Source organism: Tiliqua scincoides, chromosome 4 (assembly GCF_035046505.1).
Source record: "Tiliqua scincoides isolate rTilSci1 chromosome 4, rTilSci1.hap2, whole genome shotgun sequence".
NCBI lineage: Eukaryota > Metazoa > Chordata > Lepidosauria > Squamata > Scincidae > Tiliqua > Tiliqua scincoides.
This window is the reverse complement of record NC_089824.1, coordinates 80989634-81012744: the sequence shown is the minus strand read 5'-3', so window position 1 is coordinate 81012744 and position 23111 is coordinate 80989634. Positions and strand designations below refer to the sequence as shown.

Here is a 23111-nt window from a genome sequence, read left to right as displayed (position 1 = left end):
CACCTGTTATAACTTTGTTTTTGAGTCGAGTTGCTGGGGTGCAGTGACTCTTGACTGTAGTCAAGTCATACTGGACTTTCCCATCCCTGAAATTGTCTTAAAATTGACCCTGAAAACATGGATCGACTTATATACAAGTCAATACAGTCAATAAAGCTTTTAAGAGCAACTGCTTGGTGAGGTGGGGGAGGGGAAACCAGGCTGAGAAGTAGGATGCAGGGGGAGTGGGGTTTTTTTTTTAAAAAAGAGGCAATTTACTAACCAGTAATTGCTCTGAAGCAGCAATCGAAAGCAAACAAAAATAATGGAGCCATTTTACTTTCTTTTTCAACCTGGAAGAGAGATGAAGGTACTTATGGTAACTGTAGTATTTATGATGGCTGCTGCTGGAGAAATACTGTACTGTATTCCTCACAAAACCAACAACTCTCATAAGCCCCTGTTTAGTGAAGAAAGCTAAATGGCTCCTTTTTTTCTTTTTTGGCTTTCTGTTGCTGCCTCAGAACAATTACTGGTAAGTTATTTTCCAAAGAATATTGTACACCCCCAAGTTTTACCTTCAGCTTATCCATGGATCAAGGCAAATACTATAATTTTTGACTCAAGGGCCCTCTTATTCAACTTAGGGCACAATCCAGCTCTTGATTTGGGCCAGCACAAGTCCCTTGCACCTGGGCACATTTGTGCATCCTCAGGAGGAATTCAGGCTAGCGCTCAGAGAAGTGCCAACCTGCAGAGGCCGACGCAAGCTTCTGCACCGACTTCCTCCACACAGGTTGTGTTGGCCCAACTGGGCTGACACAAGGAGCAAAGGTAGGCAGGGGGAGGCATTCCTGGGCGGGGGAGGGAGGGCTGGCGGTGGGCGGCCCCAAGGGTAGGTGGGTGGGCAGGGAGTGGGAGGCAGGACTGGGATCCGGCATGCCAGATCCCAACCCCTGTTCCTGGGAGAATGGAGCAGCTTCAAGCTGCTTCACTCTCCTTGGACTTGTGCCACCTCAAGAGGTGGCGCAAGTTTGAAGAGACCCATAGGGGCCAGTGGCCCTTACCTGGAGGTAAGGGGAAATGTTTCTCCTTGCCTCTGGCTGAGCTACTCATGCCCCCTATCCTACTCTGGATACAGTGCAAGCCTCTTGGCTTGCCTATTCCAGTGCAGGATAGGACTGCGCCTTTATTCATGTGATATGCATGAGTATATATGGTATATAGGCTAGTTTTTCATGAGCACATAGTTGTAGATTTGTTCCTGTGCAGAGGTCCTTTCCAAAGACATAGAACAAGGAACAAAAGGCTGTCAGTTTGATGTCTTTAGTGCCATACTCAACTGGTTAGAGCTGGCAGTAGAGAGGTGTGATGGAACGAATTGATTTTCATTGCAGCTTTGTATTCCAATCAGCCATTGTTTCTAATTTATTCATGAAACTTAACAGTCTTGTGATCATGATCATCATTACTTAACATATACTTTAATGTTCTGTTTATCTTGGCCATAGTGATCAGCTGGCAATATCTTACTGGAAGATTGAAGAGTCCACAAAAATTGCCCATGAACTATTGCCAACATCAGCTGCATTATCCAAGACCTGTATCTGGGATACTGTCAGAAAACTTCTGTTGGCATCTCTGTTCATCAGTATCAGTTGTGAGGCATGAGCTTCTGATGTTTCAATGTAGTGCTTTCTATCCAGGTAGGTGTTCTGTTTGACTTTGCCTTAATCGGGAAGTAGGACACTGACGTTTAAAATTTGTCTTATACAAAGTTAAGCCATTGGTCCATTACTATTTGTTTAAAAGATTTTTATGACACTTTTCCATGGCTCAGCTTGGCTTATAACATAAAACATAATTTAAAATAAGTAAAACAATGTAATGTAAAATTACAGTACTTTGAATGACAGCTGCATTCTGTGATCTCAGGCAGAAAGCTGTCTCAGCCACACTACTTGAGATTCCTTTTTAGATGGAGATCTCAGGAACTGAAGCTGAAATTTTGTGTATGGAAACTGTAAGCTCCCACTAAGCTATGCCTTTTTTTCTTTCTTTCTTTTCTTTGGAAAAAAGATTAAAGAATCAGCAGCAATGCCAAGTCAGAGATGGAAAGATTCAGGAAGATTTTGATATTTAGACTCTAACAGTTTGGGTTAATAGTTCTGTTTTTCTAATGAATTATATTGAAGTCCTCTTCCCCTCTATATTTTTTTTCCTAGGGCAGTAGTAGTCTATAAGAAAAAAAGAACCTAGCATTTATATAGTGCTAATTATTTAGAGCATCGGTTTTCAAACTCTCTTGGAGAGTTTGCACCACTGTAAGTCTTTGCGGGGGTGGGGAGGGGGGAGGCAGGGAGGAGGCAGCAATGCGATCCCCAGGATTGCACTGCTCAGGAGGGTTGCAGGGACTGGGACACACTCACCAGTCCCTGCAGCAGCCTGTCAGGGGTGCGGGGAGCCCTGTGCGAGCGCCTTCAGGGCTCCCCAGCTTGTCAAAAGTGAAAGTGGAGTGATCATGCTCCTTCTGGTTTTGTGGAAGTGGAGCACGATGGCTCTACTCTCTCTTCTCTCTTCTGATGAGCAGGTGCTTGCGCTGGGCTCCCCGTACCCCCAGCAGGCTGCTGCAGGGACTGGTGAGTGTGCCCCAGTCCCTGCAACTCTCCTGAGTGGCGCAATCCTAGGGATTATGTTGCTGCCTCCTCCCTGCCTCCCCCCTGCCCCCACCCCTTAAGGGGAAAGAGGCCAGGGCCTTCAGACTGGGACATCGTGATGCTCCAGTCTGAAAACCACTGATTTAGAGCATTCAAAGTGCTCAAGGGTATCCCAGTAATCCTTACAGCAACTGTATAAGCAAGGGCAATGTTGTTATTAGGTGGAGAACTAAGACCAATACATGGTGGCTCTGCTGACTTCAAGGGAGAGGTGAGATGTAGACTAGAGTTCTCCTGGTTCATTACTTAAGACTCTTAGGCTGCAGTCCTAACCACACTTTCCTGAGAGTAAACCCCATTGAACAAAATAGGACTTATTTCTGAGTAGATCTGGTTAGGATTGTGCCCTTAGCTGCTATACTGTACCAATGCCAAGACCTGCTGGGGAGAAGTACGAGACTCCCAAAGTGTTACCCATTTTATGAGGAAGTACTAATGTGTTGGTATTTTCTTATACCTGACTCTGTATACCGGGGTGGCCAACCATTCAACTTTAGGACTCCTGGATCTTTAACAATTGTGTAGGGGAGAGAATTTCAGCAGGTACAGCTTGTCATCTGTGAGATGTCATCCTCCCCTACAGGAGCCCTAAAGTTGAAAGGTTGGCCACCCTGCTCTATACCACCATAGAGTATTATGTTCAATATTTGTTTTTGTTTTCTCCCCCTAGCATCTAAAGGACATTGTGATGGCTACACTGAAAAGTTTAATACAAAGAATCCATTTTGGCAAAATAGTTTCACCACGGGAACTTCTGGTAACCAGAGCTGCCCGTGAGCTTAGCTATCTGTGGTGTAGAAGTATAACTTCTGGTTTTGCTGCTACTACCTCCACTACAGATACAGTGGAAATTCTTGGCAAGGCTTATCTGGCAGACAACTACACCAATGTTACAAAGAAGATTCTTTCCAAGGTGGGGAAAAATTTGCATAACCAAAAACATCACCCTTTATGGCTGATCAAAGAGCGTGTGAAAGACCATTTCTACAAGCAATATACTGGACGCTTCAGGGCCCCTCTGTTTTCAGTCTATGATGATTTGCCACCAGTGGTCACAGTGGAACAGAATTTTGACAGATTGCTCATTCCACAAGACCATCCTAGCAGGAAGAAAGGGGATAACTACTATCTGAATTGTACTCATATGCTAAGAGCACACACATCAGCTCATCAGTGGGACTTGATGCACTCAGGACTTGATGCCTTTCTGGTTGTGGGAGATGTTTATCGCCGAGATCAGATTGATAGCACCCACTACCCAGTTTTTCACCAGATGGAAGGAGTCCGACTCTTCTCCAACCACGAGGTAACAAATATTCTAGCACAGTGGTTCCCAAACTCCTGCAGGGAGTTGGGAACCAGGTAGGTCCTTGTGGGGGTGGGGAAGCGGTGGTAGTGGCAACCAAGGGGCTTTTTAACATACCTGGAGGGAGCGCCAGCCATCTGTAGGGTGAGGGGAACTCACATCCCCCTCTGCAGGCACCCACATTGTTTCAAACAGCTTTTCTCAGCGATCGCAAACTGCTTCCAGGGTGCAGTCGCAAAACCAGAAGTGAGTCAAACAGAGCTGTTTGGAGCAGCACAGAGGTCCACAGAGGGGGCTGCGACTCCCCCACACCCTACAGATGGCTGGCACTACCCCTCAGGTATGTTAAAAAGTCCCTTGATTGTGGCGGCAGCATGATCGCTACGGCACCATCACCACAGATTTCTTGGCCATTCCCCTTAAGGGGGAATGGCCTCCTTTGGGTTCACCTGGTGGATTGTGACCCATCAGTTTGGGAACCACTGCTCAAGCAGTTTAGGGGACACTGAAAGAACTGTACGCTTTGGCTGTGACTCAGTGAATTGGAATGGATCTCTCCACACCCTGCAACTGATATGAAGTTAAAAATTCATTGTATCACAAGCTATAGTAAACAATTTAAAGTGTCAGCATATATATATCAGTAAAGTGGGAAACAGAAAAAATATTAAAAATACCTTGGATGTCCCAATGTTCCAACACTTTGTTTATGTAACTGAAGTAAAGAATCAGTTTCTGGAGGAAAAGATTGCTGCAGCATTTAGTTGATTGGTGAAAGTGTCAAAGTGCCCAAATTTGGAGATTAGGAAAATGTTGTGATATGTCCCTCCAAACATGCTGCAATACATAAGTCCCCATGGGACACTGGTCCAGTAATCCTTTTCACATGTCCCTTAGGGCTGAACCATGTGTGACAAAGAGATTCTTGTTTGGTTCTCCCAATTTTTGGTTAGACTTTTTGGAGCTGCTACAAGAGGAGGGGACTTGGCTTGAGGCCATGGAGTTGGGAGTGGGGGTTAACCTTTCTTCCCCCCTTGCTGTTTTCCTGATTTAAATCACTCCCTTTCAGCTATTATTAGCAACAAAAAGGAAACAGATGCCTATTCCAGCAAAGGTATAGTAAAACATATTTTTGTTTACCAATAAAAGCAATAATAAAAAGGTCTCTGCAGCTCAGGATGTTAGTCATTTTCATTTTTAAAGGAGGCTATGACTTTAAAAATGTCTATACCATATCAAGGAAGCAAGTTACAAGTGCACAAGGTAAGATAAATAGCAAAAACAGGATAAAGGATGGGAATCTTTCCATTTTACAAGAACATAAGAACAGCCCCACTGGATCAGGCCATAGGCCCATCTAGTCCAGCTTCCTGTATCTCACAGCGGCCCACCAAATGCCCCAGGGAGCACACCAGGTAACAAGAGACCTCATCCTGGTGCCCTCCCTTGCATCTGGCATTCTGACATAACCCATTTCTAAAATCAGGAGGTTGCGCATACACATCATGGCTTGTACCCCGTAATGGATTTTTCCTCCAGAAACTTGTCAAATCCCCTTTTAAAGGCGTCTAGGCTAGACGCCAGCACCACATCCTGTGGCAAGGAGTTCCACAGACCGACCACACACTGAGTAAAGAAATATTTTCTTTTGTCTGTCCTAACCCACCCAACACTCAATTTTAGTGGATGTCCCCTGGTTCTGGTATTATGTGAGAGTGTAAAGAGCATCTCCTTATCTACTCTGTCCATCCCCTGCATAATTTTGTATGTCTCAATCATGTCCCCCCTCAGGCGTCTCTTTTCTAGGCTGAAGAGGCCCAAACGCCGTAGCCTTTCCTCATAAGGAAGGTGCCCCAGCCCCGTAATCATCTTAGTCGCTCTCTTTTGCACCTTTTCCATTTCCACTATGTCTTTTTTTGAGATGCGGCGAGCAGAACTGGACACAATACTCCAGGTGTGGCCTTACCATAGATTTGTACAACGGCATTATAATATTAGCCGTTTTGTTCTCAATACCCTTCCTAATGATCCCAGGCATAGAATTGGCCTTCTTCACTGCCACCGCACATTGGGTCGACACTTTGATCGACTTGTCCACCACCACCCCAAGATCTCTCTCCTGATCTGTCACAGACAGCTCAGAACCCATCAGCCTATATCTAAAGTTTTGATTTTTTGCCCCAGTGTGCATGACTTTACACTTACTGACATTGAAGCGCATCTGCCATTTTGCTGCCCATTCTGCCAGTCTGGAGAGATCCTTCTGGAGCTCCTCACAATCACTTCTGGTCTTCACCACTCAGAAAAGTTTGGTGTCATCTGCAAACTTAGCCACTTCACTGCTCAACCCTGTCTCCAGGTCATTTATGAAGAGGTTGAAAAGCACCGGTCCCAGGACAGATCCTTGGGGCACACTGCTTTTCACCTCTCTCCATTGTGAAAATTGCCCATTGACACCCACTCTCTGCTTCCTGGCCTCCAACCAGTTCTCAATCCATGAGAGGACCTGTCCTCTAATTCCCTGACTGTGGAGTTTTTTCAGTAGCCTTTGGTGAGGGACCGTGTCAAACACCTTCTGAAAGTCCAGATATATAATGTCCACGGGTTCTCCCGCATTCACATGCCTGTTGACCTTTTCAAAGAATTCTATAAGGTTTGTGAGGCAAGACTTACCCTTACAGAAGCCATGCTGACTCTCCCTCAGCAAGGCCTGTTCGTCTTTTATTTATGGAATCTTTGTTTTGTTTTTTCCCCCCAATATATTTTATTCATTCTTTGTATGTATAAAATAAATCCATATGTTTCTAACAAGTCTGGATCACTGTCACTTGGATTTAAAATCTGAATAGGACTTTCAGGCAGGCTCTTTTTTGACCTTTTTTTTTTTTTTTTTTTTAAAGTCCCAGGTAGGACTTAACCCACAGCCTCCAGCAGGCGGCTCACTCCAGGAGCTTAACTGTGGGTTAAGTCCTACCTGGGACTTAAAAAAAAAAAAAGGTAAAAAAAAGCCTGCCTGGGACTGAACTTTGAGGAGTTTTGCAGCCTCAACTGGTCCCCCTTTTGGCAACTAGCAACCAACCTTTATATTTTGCAGCCATGGAGCACCTTCCCACCTTAAAAAAAAAAAAAAATATTCCTCATAGGGATTTGAACCCTCCACAGACCAGCACTTTAGCCATTGAGCCATAAGAGCTCTTAGGCTCAAAGTGTTTGGAACTAATACTTGAAGCACTGATGGCCACCAGCTGGGCTCAAGACCTTTTATATTAGTTCTGAACACTTTAACAATAGGCTTTCCTATAGCCCAATGGAGAGAGTGCTGGGCTGTGGAGCACAAGGTTGGAGTTTCGAATCTCTCCCTAGCTAGCAGTGCAGGGCAGGGTGGTGCAGGCAGGGAAAAAAGGTGGGGGCAGGGAGGAGGGAAAAAAAGGTGCCGGAATGCTGTGTTCCATTACAAAAAAGCCCTGAGTAGGGGAATAAAAACCATAGTTAACTTTTATATGTCTCTTATCCATTGCAAGAATTTCAAAGATTTTTAGATGTTACCATTGATATAAAAAGCACTATGTCTGCTATTCGTTGATAGTGATTTCTTTTCCATATTTACTTATTATAAACAATAATGTTAAATTCTTTGATGGTTTCTAATGGATGAATGTGTTAAGGCTTTGCAGGATTAGGCCATGCCTAGGCATTGCTTGTGTTGGTTACTTACATGTGTGGGCAGCAATTTTCCAGAATTTTGTATTAGTCTCTATAAGGCTCCAGAAAGAGGAGCAAGAATGTGTAATTATGGAAAAGCAAACTCTTTTGTGAAACGGTGTGTGTTCTCTGTGGATTAGATCAGCAATAAAAAATTTCACTGGCTGTCTCCAAGTCCTTGCATCTACCTAAAGCAGTTATTTGGATCTTGGCTATAGGATCAGAATTCAGGATGTTTTAAGGACTTTCCCTATAATGTAGATGATGTTCTATTTTCTTCACGCTTTCTGCATATTGTTTGTCATCTAAGATTGACTTAGGGCACAACCTAACCAACTCTCCAGCACTGAGGTAAAGGCAATGCAGCTCTTAGGTAAGGGAACAAACCTTGAGGAGTCCTTTGTGACTCTCCCCAACTACAGGATGCAGCACGTGCCCCATTGGCATAGCTATGTCAGAGTTGGAAAGTTGTTTAGTATGTGGGCCTCACTGACTTAAAAATAATTTGTAGATTCGCAGTTCACTTCTGCATTCATTATATCACTATGTGTAAATGTTCAACAGGAGAGAACATTCTCAGCAATGAACAGTGTGGGAAGTGTTAGGTATTTAGTTGGACTGATTGCTGTGATGAGCTGCTTACTGTCTCATGACCAGGCCTCCCATGAAAAATTATCTCCTTGAGCATCACTTGTGATATGGTTACTACCTTATAAGGCAAATAAGCCTCTTTTAGTATGCTCTCTGACAGCCTAGATTAGAATATACATTTTGTTTGTGACTGGATTCAGAATGCTTGTTTGAAACTGGCACCACAGGGCCGTGCAGTTCTAATATTTTACATCCAGAAAACGTTCATGGCTTCTGTTATATAGTTTTCTTACAGGATTTAATCGGGAGATGATTTTTCTCAAGAGAGTGACCGAAATGTTATTGCTGAATGTTAACATCTGATGTATTCTGCAGCAGTTTTGTTAAGCATTTAGCCAGGCAAATATGTTCATGGGGAGGATTGCATAACTAGCCTTGCATAGTAATATACAACTTTCTTTGTGAGTTTTAAAGTGTCAGATTAGGAAGTGGGATATCAGGGTTCAAATCCTGGTCAGCCATGAAGTTTTCTGGGTGACCTTGGGCCATTCCCCATCAAACAACTCTAATATACCTCATGGAGTTGTTGTGGGAAGGATAAAGCTGTGAGCCATGTACACTTCCCAGGCTCCTTAGGAAGGGAGGAACCAAAATGACATTAAAAAATGAATATGGAGATTTTTTACCTTGCTGCACATTTCACTGTGACAGCCCAATCCTATGCCAGACTGGGCTGCTGGCCATAGTGCTTTGTGACAGCAGAATTCTGTTGTACTATTGCAGTGGATCTTTCAGCCAGCCCACTGGATTGGGAGTAGTCAAAACTAGAATGAATGAGCTGCACACACCCCCATTATCTTGAAAATGGTTCATTTCCCTGCTCACAAGTGGGACATGGTCCACTGGGGATGCATTGCAAAGTCTTCTTCAGTTTGGCAGTAGCAGAACTCGCAGGCTTTTTGGAGAGATACAAGAATTCTGGGTATTTGGAGAAAAAGTTCATCAGGTAGATGTGAAGACCCTTTAAAGTAAAAAATGTGTGTGTCCATTTTGTGCCATGAAAGTTATGGAATATTGTGATGCCAAAGTGATTATTTTTGGTCATTCAGCTCTGTTTCTGACTTACTCTGCAACATTCTAAGAATTGTTGCACATACTGCATCATCCCTGGCCCAGTACATTATCTGCCAAGCACATGCTAATGTTTTCTGCATGCCTTTATGGACCCGATATAGATGACTGAGCATTTCCTATCTCATTTTATCCGGGATGACCATTTTGTCATCAGTGATCATCAGTTCATCCTGTGATGAAGTTACATCTCTCCTAGCCCATTAGAGCTGCATCCTGGGCCTCACTTGTTTCCTTCTGCTCGCTCAGCTGACTCTAACCATCTTGGACAGGGTTCGCATTATTGGGTCTGTCAGGGTATCCTCTTTCAGCCTCTGTAACAGCTTTATGCTGACTGTGGCTGCAGCTGCAATTGCGTATGCATCTGGCCCACCTCACCCCAGCAGTGTCTGTTCTAGTGGCTGTCTGCATCTTTTTGCATCTTTTAGATTTGCATCTTTTAGATTGTGAGCCCTTTTGAGACAGGGAGCCATTTAGTTATTTGATTTTTCTCTGTAAACCGCTTTGTGAACTTTTAGTTGAAAAGCGGTATATAAATACTGTTGATTGATTGATTGATTGATCAGAGAGATTATCCTGACTGTTTAAAACTTTCCGTTGGTATTTTAAATAGCATGTCTACATTTAGTATTTCTTTGCCAAGGGTATGTATGATGTTAAGGTCATATTTTTGCAGTTGAAGCAACATATGTTGAAGTCTCACAGGTGGCTTTGTCAAGGACTTTGAAAATATTGCCTATCTTATGGTCAGACTGCTCTTTTACTGGAGCTGCCGATGGATGTGGAACTGACCGACATGGTGGAATAAACGCAATGAGTTTAACACAGATTAAACAAACATGAGTAAACAAGCTCTTAGACCATCTGTAGAGGTATCTGCTTGAATCAGGATTGCTGGGATTGTAAAATCTGAGGCCTGGTACATACAAAGTGCTGCTTTTATCTTTTGCAGTACATGGTCCTTCTTGGTTGACTACTACCAGACTATATTGTCACGTAGCAACTGTCAGTGTGGAACAGCCTAAGAAGATTCACCTGAGACATGTTGTGCAAGAAAACCGATCATCCCCCAAAGCCACTGCAGTGCATTTTTGTCCTGGGAAGATTTCATGCTGTCTGTTGCCTCAGCTTTGCTGTCATCTGGCCTTGCTCCTTGAATTGAAAGAACTAAGATTGGCCTGGAATCTCCAGGAAGAAACTTCACTCTCTAGGCCAGTGATTTTCAATCTTTTTCATCTCGCGGCACACTGGCAAGGCACTAAAATGGTCAAGGCACACCTTTAGCTTTTTGACAATTGACAAGGCACACTGTGTTGTCAATGGGGGCTCACTTCCCCCAACGGTCCTATTGATAAATGACCCTCTCTCAAATTCCTGTGGAACATCTGGGGACCATTCATGGCACACTAGTGTGCCACGGCACAGTGGTTGAAAATGGCTGCTCTAGGTGATTACTGAAAGTAGTCCTGGATATTTTAACAGGGCCTCCAGGAGTGTCCAACATTACATCATGTGTATGTGTGTGTGGGGGATGTCTTGGAATAGCTTCAGTCAGAGTTGACAATCCTATCTGTAACAGTTGTGCAAGGGTGTTGCAAACCTCTTAGGCTTCGACCCTAGAATACTCAACAAAATGGTCACCTTTATCTCTTCCTACTTTTTTTTCTGATCCTGAAGCCCTCCTACAGATGGGATGTGGAAATGCTGTTCCCATCTTCTCCAGATGTCAATAATACTGCCAGTTAATGACATTGACATGACAGTTTTGTTGTTTGTCTTGTCTGAAAAACTTCTGTGTGTGTGTGGTGGTAGAGATTGAAAGGAAAGCCTCCGAGGCCCTGGATCTTTGGTAGTTCTCTGTTACATGGGTTTGTGTCCTAATTCTGTGAGTTACCAGTCACTACTGACCCTTGCTCAAGGATGGCTCAGGGAATAAGTGTTATAGACCTTCATTTCTCAATGAGATATAGCACACAGAGGAAACTCTGTGTGGGTCTCCTCCCTGAGTACAGGGTTGGTTTTGTGTGGGTTTTATATAACTAGTCTTACAGAGACACTATCACAATATATCACACAAACTACTGTTTGTCTCTAAATCTGCAATATATATTTTCAGTTGCCCCAAAGGAGAGGAGAGGTGCATGCTGGTGCCTGCTTGTACATTGAACTCTAAACCATGGTTTAACATTATATATTTGAATTTAATCAGAGTTTGTGCAATGTGTATTCCCTTGACAGAAAGCAAATTTTTGAAGAAACAGGAATAAAGAGTGCTTTTGAGAATGTAGAAAGATTCTGTCTGAAAGATTCCACTGCTTCTTTTAAAATAAAACCCATCTCCTGTAAATTAAAGAATCCCACTGAATATGCAAATATCTTAAATGTCTATTATGTAAATACCAGTGTGCATTTCAAGACACTTGCTTTATTTTCTTTTGAATAACCAAGAGCTAAACAATCAGCAACAGGAAACTGAACTATCAGAAAGGTTCTCCCACATCTCTTCAGATAAGTGAACTTTAACTGAACAATTGGCAACCAGCCATAAGCATTACAAATAAAGCCAGTAAAACTTTGTTTGGCAACCTTGGCAACCTTTATAATAATCTGTGGAGTTTTATAACTGAAAGTTATAAAAGTTATAACTGAAAGTTATACAACTGAAACTGAATAACTGAAAGTTATTTGCATGAGAAGAAAAACAAGAAAACAAACACCTCAGAGAGAACTTTATACCCAGGCAAAATTGGGCAGAGACTTAATATAAAATCAATAATATTTTCTCAAAGTAGCTGAATTAAAAGTGTAAATAGCTTTGAAATTGTGGATCTTTCAGCCAAGGTATTCCATTCCCTTATTATACTGGTATCAGCTTTCAGGTACTGGAGTTATTTGCCAGAGTTAAACCATGTTTTCAAAACTTAAACTGGAAAACATGCCTGGTCTAATTTTTTTTTCTTTTCTAATGTTTTCCTTTAAATGTAAGTTGCATTATTCTCTCCATCAGAGGGAGCTAATTCAAATCCAAGGAGCATACTGTATATCTTTTAGATGAGATTCAATTAGCAGCAGCCACAAATGAAAATATACATATTGCAGATAGCTTGAAGCATATGTTTAGATGATGACAAGCTTTATGTAACCTATCTGAAGAGATGGAGGAGAATCCTTCCAATAGGTCAGTTTCCGATTGGTGTATCAATTTAGCCCCTGATTGTTAAAAAGAAAATTAAGCGAATGTCTTGAAGTGCATACTGGTATTTATGTAATAAATGTGTTTAAATTCAGAGAGTAGTATAGGTATATGTGGATACACTGTTGGATCTCTCTTGTTGGCAACCTTCAGTCTTGAAAGACTATGGTATCGCGCTCTGAATGGTGGTTCTGGAACAGCGTCTAGTGTGGCTGAAAAGGCCGATTTGGGAGTGACAATCCCTTCCACAACGGGAGCAAGTGCAGTCTGTCCCTGGTCTGTCTCCCTGGCTATGGGCCTTCCTTCTTTGCCTCTTTGCCTCAGACTGTTGGCCAAGTGTCTCTTCAAACTGGGAAAGGCCATGCTGCACAGCCTGCCTCCAAGCGGGCCGCTCAGGGTTTCCCACCTGTTGAGGTCTACTCCTAAGGCCTTCAGAACACTGTTGGATACACTTTGCATATTACATGAGTGTAATATGTAAAGAGGCACAATGAAACCTAGATCCAGAAAATGCTATTGCAAACATAAGTAGGGTTTAAAAGATCGTGTGTATAGAGCAACACAGGAAGGAAGAGTCCTGCCAGAAATATAGTGATTGGTCTTGCACTGGGATTTCTTAAAGGCTTTAGGAAATCTCTGCACAAGGTTGACCATTATGTTCCTGGCAGGGCTCTTCCTTCCTTTTTTGGTGAATGCACTCACTACCATCTTTGAATCCCAGTCTTCCTGTTTTGGGGCTCAGTGGTTTCTTCCTTAACTCTTAGTCCTGAGTGGGTACTGTCCATCAACTTTTACATGCTTCAGCCAGCATTTCATTTTCAGACTTGTTTCTGAGGGTAGGCAAACACTCTTAATGCTTTGACCTGGAAGAGAACACAAAAAGACACCAGTGGGAAATGGAGCCAACTTGCTTTTCTCAGGAGTGTCATCACTTCCACCTTCTGCAGAAATGCATGTGGGAGGATGATTTGATAACAGAGAACTCAAAATATGTTTCTTTAAAGAGATGTAGATGATATCTCAGTGAGGCAAGATTCCAGTGTGAATGAAATTAAAGAAAGGCAAATATATTTGAAATGAATATCTATCCACATGTGCACTGTAGTGTGTTAATAGCTTTTAAAAATGAGATATACTGGCCCTTTTTTGAAAACCCCCGTTATGTGTTAGGCTGGATTCATATGATGTAAATAAACTTTCTGCATCTGGTGGCTTGTGGACTGAAGGATTACCTTTAAAGTTGATGTGACTTGCTGTCTGAAATGATTTGTGTTGTTTCCTCCCCTCATTAAAAGTCCTGACTGTAAACAGCACAGAGTACAGTACTCCATTATTAACACATTGGCTTGAGTATCTGTTCCTTGACTGACAGTGCAGGGGTCAGGGTGTGATCTTAGAAGTTTTATTATATCAAAGAGTGATTGTGATGGCAGGAAGTGTTCTTGTTGATGCCCAGGTTCCGCATTAGTGTCATTGCTAATCCATCAGTTTATAGGCAGCAGTGCATTTATAAAAAATATTTAGGTAAGTGGATTTAGAGTATGAATTCTTCCCTATTAAAAAAAAAAAAAAAGATTGGCACAACTGCAGACACTAGGTATTTATTTGTTCTTCTTTTAAAAGAGCAAGAAAATGACAAAGAGATCTTTCTAAAGGACACCGGAACAGAAGTCACAGAAGCCTAGACCTTCACAACCAAACCCAAGACTGCCAACCCCACAATGGCTGCAGACTTTTGAAATGCAATCAGTATAGGTGCTCTGGTGGCCACAGGACACAACTCGGCATACAGTTTTTCTTCTTACCAGCCTAGCCACTAAAAACAAGCAATGGCCTTGCAGGGCAAACCTTCATGATCAGAAAAGTGCCCAAAGATCTTCCTTGACTTGAAAGAGGGTTCTCAGCCATGCAGCTCACTGATTGCCCTTGGAGAAATCTCTCCCCACCCCCTCAGCACAACCTACTTGAAGTGGTTGTGAAGATGAATGCTATTGTCATAGCAATTTTCATTCATAATATACTCATGTAGTAACATTTTTAGGGTATTTTATGCATCTTTCCCCTGCTAAACTGCAAGCCTGCCATAGGAGCCTGAATGGTTTTTAATTCTTGTATACTGCCTAGAAATGCTAGGTGCTTTATGAGTTATTAATGATGCTTTTTGCAAGGATAGGCATGTCTGTGAGAGCTGAATTCCAGCAGATGTCTTGAATGATTACCCCAACTGCTGTCCATCACTTTGTTTTCTTTTTAAAGATGCAGATTTTGACAAAAGTTGAACATAGAGTGCTTATATGCAGCCAGTAAAGCCTAATTTCGCTCTGTATGCCATTGCTTTGAAGAACCTCTAACACCGGTCATAGACAGTGTAGCTGTCAGGAGTGTAAATTGTGAGCTGGGAAGTCTTTGGTACAGATCACGCCTGGGGCCTTAGATAAGTTGCTGTTTCTCACCTTTAAGGCTGTCCCCACTCCCCAAGATTATAATAGTGACTCAGGCCCAATTCGATCCAACTTTCCAACACTGGTGCAGCTACAAGGCAGCCCCTTGGTAAGGCAACAAATGTTTCCATACCTTGAGAAGGCCTCCCTGACTGCCCCACTGGAGATCCACAGCTGCATTCCCCCTTGATGAGCACCTTTCTGTCTGCTTAGGAGCTACATCATCACCTCCCATTGAGTTGTAAATTCCTTTGGCTGTTGTTACTCACATCCTTGCAGCTAGGAACTGCAAGCCACTTCTCTGTTACTGGTTTACTTTGGTTTAGGCGCTGCATGCTACTAGGCCTAAACTGTACATATTCATGACACTCCCCACCACAGGATGCAGCGCATGCCCCATTGGCATGGCTGCACTGGTACTGGAAAATTGCATAGGTTTGGGCCCTCACCTTCTAAAAAGAACTATTGTGAAACTATAATGATAAAATTTAATGAAACTATTAAATTGACCTAAATTTTTTTTACTTGCTTTACGGGGCTGATTTTAAGGATAAATTAATGGGAAAAACAAGGCTTGAACACTCCAAAGCACTCTAAAAATGCTTATAATATATTTTTTCTTATAAGTCTTCATCTTTTAAAAAAAAGTGTATAAAGATTGAAAATTTTATGCTAGTAAACGATAAATATGGAATGAGATTTTAATATGTAATGGGGAAAATTAACCTGCTGCTTAAGATGTGAGATGAAAGTAAATAAGATAGGGTGTTAGAGATATTTTAAATAGATTTAACATAGACAGATGAGGATGATATTAGTGAAGAGTGTCTGTCACAAATAACTGGAAATTTGGATAGGAAATAGAAGTAATTCGAATTTTTGACTTCACTGTTGCTGTAATGTAAGGATGTATCTTTATAGCTTTGATGTGTTTTTGGTTTGTTTTGTTTTAAATAAATAATAATATTAATTAAAAAATTAAAATGCTAATTTTTTATTTCGTTTTTTTGTGCAGTTATTCAGTGATGTCCATGACGGAGACAGCTTTTGCTTGTTTGAAGATGGCCACCGTACACCACACAAGCAAGAAACTCATACCATGGAAGCAGTGAAGTTTATGGAATACAGTTTGAAACAAGCACTGACAAAACTTGTGGTTCATCTCTTTGGAGATGGTATGTGGCCTCAAAAGGCAGTTCTGTGACCCTGCTAATTCAGATTGCAATTCCAGCAGCAAAGTAGAAAGCAAAATCTTTTTAGTTGAAACTGGAATTAATGCAGTGACACTGACAGCCACTCTCTATAGCTTTGAAAACTTTGCTGCTGTTCACCAGATACAGTGTTGTTCTCTGATTACACACACTACACATTACATCAAATCACATTACCCCCACATTACTCATGCACAGAAAGCACTAATTCACATACATCACTATCAAGCAACAGCAGGCACACCATGCAGGGTTGGTGTCCAGAGTCAGGTAATGACTGACGGCCCATGCCCATCAGAGTGCCCACCCAGCCATGCCAATCCCCTGAACTCAGATGTGCCCAGTGTGCCATTGGGCTGAGCAGAGGGTATCATGTAGAGCCCAGTGCAGGGCTTTGAGCAAGATCCCCTGAGACCGCACAGACACACACATTTCCTAGTCTAGCAGACTGTGTTCCTTCTAAGCTGTGTGGCTGCACAGCTCAAATTCACTGATGGCAATGATATCATTGGCAAGTAGTTCAGAGCTGCTGCCTCACAGTCCCATTAGGGCTCCATGCGCTCCTGGTGGAAATTACAGGGAACAGCAGTATTACGTGGAGGGCTCCTCTCAGATATCCTCCCTTCAAGGAGATGTAGGAGTGATTCTTTCCCCACCCAGTCAGGGTAGAATCACGCTGTGTGTTGTGTTACATAATAAATGGTGATGCAATAATGGGGAGAAAATAGCACTTCACATGGTGCTTAAATACCTTTCTGGAATTTGCTGCTGTGAGATATGCTGATAGCCGCTAGCTTAGGTGGATTTTAAAATGGGTTAGACCAGCGTTTCTCAAACTTTGAGGGAGCTTTACTCCCTCAGTAAGTTCTTGCAGGGGAGGGGCTAGGGCAGCAATGTGATCCTCAGGATCACATCGCTAAGGGGAGTGAGTGGCGGTGCTTTGCACTTACTTCAAGAAGGCAGGGCTGCAGCAGGCTGCAGGAGGTGCGGGGAGCCCTGCGCAGGCCTGCACAGTGCTCCCTAAGTCTTGGAACTTTCCCTAAAAGCGGGCGCGAAGCACTTCTGTTTTGCAAAATTAGTTAGCCATGATAGCTAAATCAAACATTTATGTTCATAGGGAATGTATCTCAGACAGAAGCAAGAGGAGGAGGAAGAGAGCAGTGCCACCAGACTTGCTTTCTAGGCTTCTGGGGAATGGGCAGGATGAACTTTACCCTGATCTGGCAAGGACGTATTTATATTACCATGCTTCTCAGCTAGGAGTCTTGTATTCAGAGCTGATACAATTATCTGTCAAGGGAACATTGACTATCATCAGAATTCGTGGAAGATGTTGGCAAATTTTTGAAGCTGCTAAAGGGAAGTATTTTTAGCTGAAAACTAGCAAATAACATTGTAATTACAACTCCCACACAAACAATAAGAGGTTCAACAAATCTCTTTTATGTGGAGAATTTTGCCCTTTGGAAATTATGAATACTTTTCATCTTTTTTTTTGTGCAATCAGTGCTAGTCACCACTCTTTGTGCCACTAACTTTGCCCCTGGTCCTTGATAAAGGCATGTTTGAGGTCTGACATTGTCAGATTGTACAGGTCGATAGACGATATTGTCTGTCTCATTACAGAACTAGTTAATTTACGATCTGATCCTATCCAGCTTTCCAGTACTGATGCAGAGCCCAAACCTGAGCTCTATGTGCTGGCTTACCACGGGAGTGCACTGTTGCACGGGAATGCGTAGCGCTGATCCAGCGCCAGAGCTAGCCCAGCATGAGCTCCTACTAGGCTAGCACCAGTTTGCCCGAACTGCGGGGCAGCAGAGAGGTAGGTGGGGGCATGAGGGAGGTGGGGAAGAGGTGTGCCTGGGGAGGGAGCAGGACAGGTGGAGGGTGAGAACTCAGCTCAGCTCCACTGGATCATGTTGGGCCATGTGGCCTGACATGGAACTCTTTGATTCTGTGCCAGCTTCAGGGCTGCTGCAGAATTGAGTAGTTCCATTGTGGGGCTACTTTCCTTACCTGGGGGAAGTGTACAAATGTCCCCTTTCCCTGAAGAGCTGCCGACTGCTGCCTGGTTGTGCTCAGGTTGCCACGGCAGCCATTTTTGGTGCTGCAGCAGCCCCACACTCTGGGCAGCTCAGGATTGGTCTAGCAATCAGCTTGCAGTGCAATCCAGTGTTGACGCAATCAGCTGATGCAATGGGGCATGAACTGCATCCTGCAGTGGTGGGGCAGTCATGGAGGCCTCTTCAAGGTAAGGGAACATTTGTAACCCTGGGACTGCATTGCAGCTATACTGACACTGGAAAGTTGATTAGGATTGGGCTGTTAGAACACAAGTCTAGCCATATGTACTCAGAAGGAACACAAGTCTAGCCATATGTACTCAGAGGTAGCACAGGTTTGAGGAGACCCATAGGGAAAGGGTGCCTTTCCCAGGAGTAAGGGGAAATGTTTCTGCTTGCCTCTGGCTGAGCCACTCTTGGCACCTATCCTGCACTGGATACAGCACAAGCCTCCTGGCTTGCCTGTTCCAGCGCAGGTTAGGATTGTGCCCAAATTCCCTTTGCTAGGTGATTTAAAAACAGCATTTGTGATGTAAGAAAGAGTCATTAGGCAGACGTTCCATCAATCAGTCTCTCTCCAGGCTCTTAGACAGTCTTCACTCCCAGGCAGTGACCCCTCTCTTCACCCAGAGCAAAGTGATTATCTTTCTTTCAGGTGCTCAGAGGGAAGGGAGGGGCCGCTTGCCTCGGAGTGAAGCTGCCCTCTCTTGCATTAACGAGGCTATTGTTAAACAACTGTTTTCCTTTAATGTAAAGGGCCCTTCTCATTGCATTGAGATAGAAAAATCCATGGATTTTTCCAAGGGTGAAAAATCTGTGGATAATTAGGTTATACCTGTAATCGCTTGCATGACTGTCTCTACAACAGTAAGAAAAGCAGTTTTTTAAACTGATTTTAAAGGTGTGCATTTTTCCCCTTCTCCCGGGATTAGCACATTTCTTCTCATTTGCAGTGGCCATTCGTGTTGAGTCAAATTTCTGTATAAAAAATCAGTGTATAATAAGGTTGGACCTGTACAGTATTTTAAATTCTTGGGTCATTAAAGAGGATTTTGTACAGGAGTCACTCTGCAGCAGCCCTCTTTGTGTTTCCGGTCATCTTAACCCATAATTGTTACCGTGTAGCTTTTCCATTCTCCCTATCAGTGGTGTAACTAGTGGCGGTCTGCCCCGGGTGCCACCCTTGAGGGAGTGACGCCACAAATGACCAAAATTGCTAAAATCATAGTTGTTAAGAATAATATGTTATGTACCATTTGATGTGTAATTTACAGCAGACTGCAATGAAACAAGCTAGAGTGAAATATCTCCATTCTACCAAACGTTATGATCAAAAAACCAGAAAACAAAAATGCAACACCTATGTAACAAAAAGTATTTTTGAGAATTTTCTTAACTCAAAATGGACCAATGAAACTGATTGTTCAAAGAGCCAATGAGATGTTGTTATGTCACAGCATGGAACCAATAAGGTGTTAGCAAGGTGACAACCTTGGGGGGGTGACACCAGGGTTGGATCCAGTGTTTGTGTTTGGGTAGATGTGAGCACTATCTTAACTCCAAAATCCAGGTCAACCAGGTGCGTAGACCTGGTTTTCTGGTTGAACTTTGGCCTCTGTGGCCAAGGTTTGCTGGGCAGGTAGACCTGGGCACCTATCCAGACTTGGAGCCCAGATCTACCTACCCGGTAGACCTGGACTCCCAGCTGTCCTCTGGAGCCCTCTTCTAAGTAGGTAGAGCTGGGCTCCGGTCTGGACTTGAAGCCCAGATCTACCTGCTGGGTAGGCCTGGGTTCCCATTCCAACTTACCTCTGGAACTACCTCTTCTAGGCAGATAGACTTGGCTCTCATGTGAACTTGGAACGCAGATCTGCTAGGTAGACCTGGGATCCCATTCTGACAGGCATCCAGTTTCACTTCCCATCCTAGTGGGTGCCCTTACCCGCTGACAAATTAATTTTGTCGTATGGGAGGTGACAAAAATTTATGGGCCCTGGGTGTCAAATGACCTAGCTATGCCACTGCTCCCTATAAATACTTACTCTGGTAAATGTGCCCCCCTATAATGACATAACTGACCTTGTGCAGCTGTGAATGCCTACTTCCTCTGCCTTTTTCCCTTGGCTTTGTGTCCATTGCCTGTTGCTATTGGCCCGTTATCCAGCCCACCAGTTTCTAGCCCTGTCTTCCCAGAGCTATAGTTCGGAAAAAAGATTGAGTGTAGAGGTGTGTGGCTTCACCTGTGACACAAGGCAAGGGCCATATAATGTATCCTGCTTGTCAGACTTTCTACTTTTCCACACACAATGTTTTTTTTAAGTTTCCCTTTGCCATTTGGTTAATGGAGTCTGTCTTGTATATATTAGAAATATATCCATACCTTATTTATTTTTTTCATTCACTGTACAGCTCTATAAAATATTCATACAGTGGCTCAAATTAGGAGATTTATATTTAAAGTGAGTTACAATAATAGTGCAAAAACCTATGAGGATTTATTTTCTAAAGAGATCATTAAGGTAATAGTTTAAAAAATTAGAATTGTAAAATAATAATAAGAAAAGATTTAGCTGTAGTTCTAGGGAGCTGTTAGTCATTTCTGGTTACTGAGCATCACAAAATTACCTGCTTTACCCATGATCTTGGCTCATTTTCCTTCTATGCCAGGTGGTTGCTGGAGTTTGACAAGTGATTGATTTGGTTTTAAAGGGTACCTGAGTTGCACAAAGTGTTTTTCATATTAGAAAAGACACAGCTATTCCCCCCCCCCGTTCAAGATTTATTACCTCACAGTTACAAAAAGTGTTGTAAATTAGTTTGTTTGCTGTTTATTTTCTATGGATTTCAGTAACTGATGTTATTAACTGAAGGGCAACTTCTACGAAGGGTTGGAGGAATAAGCCTTTTAATTGCTTGTTTCTGTATGTCTTTGTTTTTAAACAATGGCACAGGACTCGAGATTAGATGGGTGAACTGCTACTTCCCATTTACTCACCCTTCCTTCGAGATGGAGATCAACTTCCAAGGAGAATGGATGGAGGTCTTGGGTTGTGGGGTCATGGAGCAGCAGCTAGTTAACTCAGGTATGAAAACTCCTTCGCTTCATTGACATCTCTATTAGCAGAGGCTTCCAGCACAATCAGTTTCATGGTCCAATACGTTGCCTCTGTTTGCAGTGCACACTCATATAGACCTACAGGATCTGCGGTAGTAGCAGTGGCTTAAAGACAGAAAACAGACTGTGTGCTGAGGGCACTGTGTTCAGTTGTAAACTAGAAACTTACACTTCCAGCCTGGTTTAATAGGAGGGAGCTCATTCCATTTTGGAAGTTGAATAATGTGTAGATTCACTATGATGCAAACTGAAGCATTTGCCTCAGGCACCAGATTGGTTGAGGCACCCATGTCTGTCCACCTACTTGTCTCCCCTGCTCCTTCTGCTCCTTCCACTCTCTGGATTGAAAAAGGAAGTGGTGAACAGAAAGGAAGAGGAAATGTGTAGGGGAGAAGAGTGATGAGCTAGAACATTGGAGAGTGAGAGGAACAGAGACTGGCTCATCATTGGGTAATGAGGGGCAGGCATGCTACCTTAGGAGCTCGTGGGCCTAATAAAAAGCTTTTTTGTGGACCTCCCCACTTACCAGGATAAGCAGCAGCAGCGAGGGACCTGGCAACAGTGTCACTGCCAGTTGCTTTGACTGGGGGTGGGTGGGCAGGGGGTGGGAAGGGAACTGTTTTCAAGCCAATCTGGCCCAGGTGTGAGCAGGAGGGGTGCCTTCTAGCGGCAATGCTCCACTCGCTGCACTCTTCCTGTGATGCCTTGGCATGGAAGATTCCGCTATAGAGTGAGATGCTGGCTGCGGGCGCTTCACTCATCACCCCAGTGCAGGGCCCCTCCAGTCATGAGGTCCAAATTGGTCAAATTGCCTTAAGGCCGGCCCTGTGTAGCTTATTCTCTTAGAGAATGATTGTCCTTGTGTATAATACCAGTGTCTTTCAAGTTCTGAAGGGCTGTAGAACGGCCGCAGACTATATGAGGACATGATTTACAGCCCAATCCTGAGCTGCCAGGTCTGCAGTGGTGCCAAAAATGGCTGCCACTGGAGGCTCCTTGGGAGAAAGGGACTTTGTCCTCTTCCCCCAGGTAAATAAGTAGCCCTGCAGTGGGGCTACTTGATTCTCCGCCAACCCAAAGACTGGTGGAGAATCAACAGCGTGCATGCCGCCTCCCTCCCTCCCTGCTTCCTTACCCCAGAATGCCTCCTTTCTGCCTTCTCCCTGCTCCCCGCCTCCCCGGGATGCCTCCTCCGTGCCTTCTCACCGTCCTACGCCCGCCCACCTCCTTCCCACATCCCCCCATGCCCCCACTTATCTCTTTGCTGCTTGGCAGTCCACACATCTGCCAAGTGGCAGAGCTCTAGCGGTCGTCCAGTGCCACCAGCACCGCCGCTCAGCCAGCAGTAGGGCCTGCAAACGTGCCTTATGGCATGTTTGCAACAGTGCGTGCCAGTGGTAAGCCATCGCACAGTGTTCAGGATTGGGCAGTTAATCAACAACTCCTTGTCAAGGCCAGGCATGAAGCCTACCTTTAGTGTGAGTGAGCAAGAGAGAGAGAGAGAGCACCGTATAAAGGTACCAGTCTTCCTTCATACAGAGTCAAGGATGGTAAGTGGGGTTAAATCTGTAAACTAAATGTAACCTAAATGTAACACAATGGACATTGGGCTACAAATCCTAATTTCGCTTAAACACTGTTGTGGGCTGAACTGATAGT

The 23111-nt window shown here is 43.6% G+C and overlaps 1 protein-coding gene across 3 annotated transcripts in view; it reads left to right on the top strand.

The window, feature by feature from the left end:
* The window catches only part of FARS2 (phenylalanyl-tRNA synthetase 2, mitochondrial), a 277553-nt gene that overhangs the window by 60400 nt on the left and 194042 nt on the right, over window positions 1–23111 (top strand). Inside the window, exons 3-7 of one of the 3 annotated variants that reach the window (XM_066624382.1) lie at window positions 627–813; window positions 1491–1685; window positions 3367–4002; window positions 16076–16235; window positions 21289–21420. In XM_066624382.1, the coding sequence (XP_066480479.1) occupies window positions 3385–4002; window positions 16076–16235; window positions 21289–21420 (910 nt within the window). In that variant the 5' untranslated portion in view covers window positions 627–813; window positions 1491–1685; window positions 3367–3384. The remainder of the gene's footprint in view (window positions 1–626; window positions 814–1490; window positions 1686–3366; window positions 4003–16075; window positions 16236–21288; window positions 21421–23111) is intronic. The other 2 variants (XM_066624381.1, XM_066624384.1) reach the window with 2 other exon arrangements.